Here is a 5343-nt window from a genome sequence, read left to right as displayed (position 1 = left end):
TAATTCCGGTTAATGCAATGATTCGCTGGATGCTGTAACACTGGATAGTATGTTGTGTGCTCTGGCAACATGGCACTTTGACGCAGCCGTGCCAATAAAGCATGCTTGAGTTGGAGAGAGGGGGCGAGAGAGGTGAGGGCGTTTATGTGTGAGGTGTATTTAAAAGAGAGATTTGTGTGCGAGATGCAGAGAAACAGGCTTAAGTTTGTGAGATACGTCTGTGCAGGCCTGTGTGTTAACTCTGTTGCATGGAGACAGGAATGGAGAGGCAGAGAGACAGAGAGGCAGGCTCACACCAGGATTATGGCTGACCGGGGGTTTAAGGTGGGATTCAGCAGTGGATGTGTCTAAGTGTGTGTGTGCGCGCGCGCGCGAGAGAGAGAGACGCAGTGCCGTTACACGTGTGTAGGTGTGTGTTGCGCTTAAAGCGCTGGGGGATTGTGATGAAGTTTGTCAGAAATCCAGTAAGCCTCTTTAGCTGAAAATATCACACGTTTTAATCTGGCGGAGAGAGAGAGAGAGAGGGAGAGAGAGGGAGAGAGTGAGAACAGCAGGGAGAGTGGGATAGAGGGAGAGAGAAAGAGAGACAGGGCAAGAACAGCAGAGAGAGAGAGAGAGAGAGAGAAGGAGAGAGAGAAGGAGAGAGTGAGAACAGCAGGGAGAGAGAGAGACAGAGGGAGAGAGAGGGAAAGGGAGAGAAGGAGAGAGTGAGAACAGCAGGGAGAAGGGAGAGAGGGAAAGGGAGAAACTGAAAGCTGCAGGAATAGGGGGATGGAGAGAGAGGAAGAGAAGAGAACAGCAGTAGGTGGGGGATAGACAGAGAAAGAGGGAGAGAGACAGCGAACACAGGAGGGAGAGGGGAGCAGAGAGACGAGAAAGAGGTAAGGGGAGACAGTGTGAGGAGAGAGTGATTCAGATAGAGAGAGAGAGAGAGAGAGAGTGATTCAGATAGAGAGAGAGAGAGAGAGAGAGGGTGATTCAGATAGAGAGAGAGAGATTCAGATAGAGACAGAGAGAGAGAGAGATTCAGATAGAGACAGAGAGAGAGAGAGAGAGAGAGAAAGAGAGAGAGAGAGAGAGAGCGAGAGAGAGAGCGAGAGAGGGAGGACCAGAGAAAACAGGGACACATGTGGTACACTCAGGGGTTCAGGCTTCTGGAAACTGTGGGCACAGAGCCCAATTCAGCTCCCAGAGCCCAAAGTTAATTAAGCTTAATTAACTACAGTTGAGGGCACTCCTCCGTCATCAGCCCACCCGAGGAAGATCACAGTTCTTTGTGGTGCATTTTCATTACTCAGACTTGAGATGAGATGATCATTATGATTTTGAGTTATTGCGAAAGGTCGTCTGATGAGTCTGTGGGGTCACCCATCCCCCAGGAATAAGCCTCAGACCGTTTTCTACTTATTTACTGAGTGAAAAAAATGACTTTCGTTGAGGAAACCTCCTTCCACTTCCTACAGTCCTTCCATGCAGGTGTCTCTGTGGTGTATTTAGAGTTAAAAAAAAAATTCCCACATCTCTGGTTTTAAAAAAGACATTTTTATTCTTTGGAGTAAAGGCACATTAGGGGAAAAAAAGAACAAAAAGAAATATTGACAAAATAAAAAGCTGGCCATCTACCCCCCTGCCCCCCCCCCCCCTCCCCTCCCCGCCGCACTTCACATTATGGCCACCAGGAGGGCGCTGCTACGATACGGAGTCCTACAATCAACATTCTCACTGCATTTTTTCTTGTGGCTGTATTTACAGGGGGGGGGGGGGGGGGTAAGAAAAAGCCCCTCCATCATGAAGATGGCCCAGGTGACCGGAATGTGCACAGAGATATTCTACAAGTCCAGGCAGAGAGGGTTAAGCAGGAGACTGTCAGTTTTGCCTTCCTTCCATCCTCTGTACCCCTGTAAGTTCCCAGATGGTAGCAGGAAGATTTGGTGCTGTCCGGGTTGGTGTGTTAGCTACAGATGTTCAGACCACGCCCCTTCATAAATATTCATAGTGAGACAGCGAATCAGAATGGCTTTAGCTTCACCACCAGCAGAGAGGAACACCAATCTTCCCCACCAAGGGCAGGGCTGACACCACAGTCACAGCCAGGACGCCACGCCCCCCCCCTTCAGGACACCAGGAATGCTGCAACATACGACAGGTCATGCATTTGGGCTTCACGTGGCACACGCTTCGCATGTTGACTGATCTCTATATCACATGGATGGCCTGTCCTCTGTACTGTGGCTAACAAATCAGCCCGTCCGCATAAAGCTGGGAATTTGTGAATTTGTGCAGAATCTGAGAATGTAAAACTCAGGTTCACCGTGGGTCTGAACACCTCACCCCAAAGAAACGCCCCCGCCCCCTGTCAGCCAGGGTGTCCATGCGCACCAGTCCCGACCCAACAGTAATGGACAGAGCTGCGCAGAGACCGGGTCGTGGTCACACAGGAGGTGTTCTTTCATCAGAGAGGAAGTGGGAGTGAGAGGGGCTGCGAGCTCTCATCTTCCTCTGTTTCTCTTTGTTTTGATCGACAGCCTGTGTTGGTGGGGTTTGGTCAGCAGGACATGCCTGACAGACAGACAAACAAACAAAATACATGTAGGAAAACAATAAAATTATACAATATATTAAAAGGATGACTGCTTTGGTCCTGTGGAGCTGGAGAGACAGGCCACTCCCAAACCTTCGGAATAAACGTTAACAACACAAGACACCTTCCTCTGGATAATGACAGCTGGACTCAAGAAAAGTTTGTTTTCTTAACATTGGATGGTACATCAGCAGGAATGATCAGGTTAGTACAGTCTTGCCATCGTCCAATCAAACTGCAACACACATTCCATGGTACAATCAGATGTTCTTGTCCGACAGACTGCAGTTCTGGCATTGTGAGGGTGGAAGTTTAAATAAGTTTTTAAAAAAATACATATATTAAAAAAATTCTTTTGGAGAAAGCAGGCAACAACGCAGATTTTCTCTTGTGGCTGAAAGATGCGTTTCACCATCCCTCATTGTCTAGAAGCACAAATAACTCTTGAGATGTCTAAGGAAAGGAAAAAAAACTGCACATCCTCCCAGAAATCAATCCCAGCAGCCCCTGGGAGTAAAAAAACACTTCAAAACAGGGTGGAACCCCCATCGCACCCATTCCCAACCCCACCCCAGTCTCTCTCTGCACCAGGATGCCCTTTTGTCCTTCCCACAGCCCTGTGAGATCCAGCACTACTCCGTCTGTCCCAGACGGGCTGTCCCCCCTCTCTGTCTCCCCCTGGTGGTCATCATAGCTCATCGCGGGCGGTGCTGTCGAGGGCAGACTGGAGCACGTCTGAGTTCTGGGCCTTGGTGCTGATCTCCTCCTGCTCCTGGGTCTTGCGGGACCGGGCGCGGTCCCAGTCCGTTCGGACCTCCTCGTTGTCCCAGACGGTGGAGGTCTCCGTGTCGCTGACGTAGCCAGGGTCGCCCGTGTAGTGGGTTGGGTACACCAGGAGGGGCTCGGCGGAAAACGCCTTCAGGTCCCGCGTCTCGAACTGCTCCATGTAGTCAGAGCTGGGGGGGGGGGGCAAAACACACAACTATTCATAAAGAGAGGGAGACAGGAGGGAGCAGGTAAGGGAGGAGGGAGGACAGGAGAACAAACGAGGGGAAAGAGGGAAGGAATGAGGGAAGAGGGGGGAATCGGATGAGTGAGGAAGAGGAGGAAGGGAAGACAGGAGAGAGGGATGGGGAACAGTGCACACTATAGCGCACATGATGAAAGTCCGACAGAGGAGGGAAGAGAGAGAGAGAGAGAGAGAGAGAGAGAGAGAGAGAGAGAGAGAGAGAGCAGTGAAGGCTGGGGAATGAGGGAAAGAGAGAAGGAGAAAAATAGGTGGGGGGCAGAGGGGTGGAAAGAGATGAAGAGAACGGAATGGAGAGGGCAGGATAGGGAGGAGACGTCGCCCCCTGCTGGACTCGCCTGAGACACCTACACAGGATGTTTGTTGTACATGACAGGAAGGAACTCGTCCACCGGCAGCATCTTCTTCAGAGGCTCCGCCCTCAGCAGCTTCTGGGCCCCTTGCAGGGATATCATGTACCCGAGTGTCCAATAGGAGTAGTCTGCCTCCACCAGGTTGTGGATATTCGGAACAGACTTCTCCGGATGATCCACCTGCATCCTCTTTCTTCCAACATATCTGAGAGACAGACAGAGAGATAGAGGGAAGGAGAGAGAGGGAGTGAGAGAGTGAGGGAGAGAAAGAGTGGGAGAGAGAAATAGAGAGAGTGAGAACAACAGGGAGAGGGGTATTGAGAGAGTGTGTGTGTGTGTGTGTGTGTGTGTGTGTGTGTGAGAGAGAGAGAGAGAGATAGAGAGAGAGAGAGAGAGAGTGAGTGTGAGTGTGAGTGTGAGTGTGAGTGTGAGTGTGAGTGTGAGTGTGAGTGTGAGTGTGAGTGTGTGTGTGTGTGTGAGAGAGAGAGAGATGTGGAGGGGGTGCAGGGTGAGGGACAGGGGGGGTGTGAGAGACAGCCCTAAAACCTATTCATAACCTAATTCATTTCCTCCTCATACATTCACAGTAACACTTCACATCTAGTTAGCAGATGCTCTTACCCAGAGCAACTTACGTAGCTTACAATTTTTACATTGTTATCCGATTACAGACCTGGACCGAGGCTATTCTGGGTTAGGCACCTTGCCCAAGGGTACAGCAGCAGCAGCAGTGCACTGCCAGGGACTCAAACTGGCAACCTTTGCGTTACAAGCCCTGCTCTTTACAGCTACACCATACTGTTGCAATTGTGTAACAGTATATAGCACAAGGGAGGAGTAGGGAGGAGTAGGGACCCTGCAAAATGTATTTAGGGCTTGGCCCACCTGTGTGTGGACACGCCCGGCCCTGTACCAAGCCCTACATCAGCTATGGGGCAAACAGTGCCTCTGCCTTGCAGCTGGACCCAGTCAAGGTGAAAGGCCAAGGGACCAGCCCTGACAGAAAAAGGTAGCTGAAGGAGTTGTGCCCTCCGTCTCATGTAGCAAGTCGACCAGATATCTCGGCTGAGGCAGAAGGATGATGATATAGCGCAGCTCCGGAGGGCGCCACTAGGTGTCACACTCACATGAGGTCCCAGTCCAGGCCCTGGCTCTCCACCTCGTACATGAGGTTCTGCAGGCGGCGCTTGAAGAACACCTCGAACCGCAGGTCGTCCTCAATCACCAGGGAGACCTTCAACCCCCGCTCCACGATCTACACACACACACACACACACACACACACACACAGCAGCGTCAGACACATACACAAGCAGATATACACACACACACACACACACACACACACACACACACAGACCTCCGCAAGCCAGACTGCATAG

General features: G+C 51.1%; 1 protein-coding gene across 1 annotated transcript in view; it reads right to left on the bottom strand.

Moving 5' to 3' along the window:
- Window positions 1-1661: 1661 nt before the first annotated feature.
- LOC118780877 (procollagen galactosyltransferase 1-like) overlaps window positions 1662-5343 on the bottom strand; it is a 23602-nt gene continuing 19920 nt past the window's right edge. Inside the window, exons 10-12 of the mRNA XM_036533628.1 lie at window positions 5089-5216; window positions 3960-4166; window positions 1662-3537 (exon numbers count right to left, since the gene is read on the bottom strand). Coding sequence (XP_036389521.1) covers window positions 3270-3537; window positions 3960-4166; window positions 5089-5216 — 603 coding nt within the window. The 3' untranslated portion in view covers window positions 1662-3269. The remainder of the gene's footprint in view (window positions 3538-3959; window positions 4167-5088; window positions 5217-5343) is intronic.

The sequence above is a fragment of the Megalops cyprinoides genome, chromosome 1 (assembly GCF_013368585.1).
Source record: "Megalops cyprinoides isolate fMegCyp1 chromosome 1, fMegCyp1.pri, whole genome shotgun sequence".
Classification (NCBI taxonomy): Eukaryota; Metazoa; Chordata; class Actinopteri; order Elopiformes; family Megalopidae; genus Megalops; species Megalops cyprinoides.
This window is presented reverse-complemented; position numbering and strand designations above follow the sequence as displayed.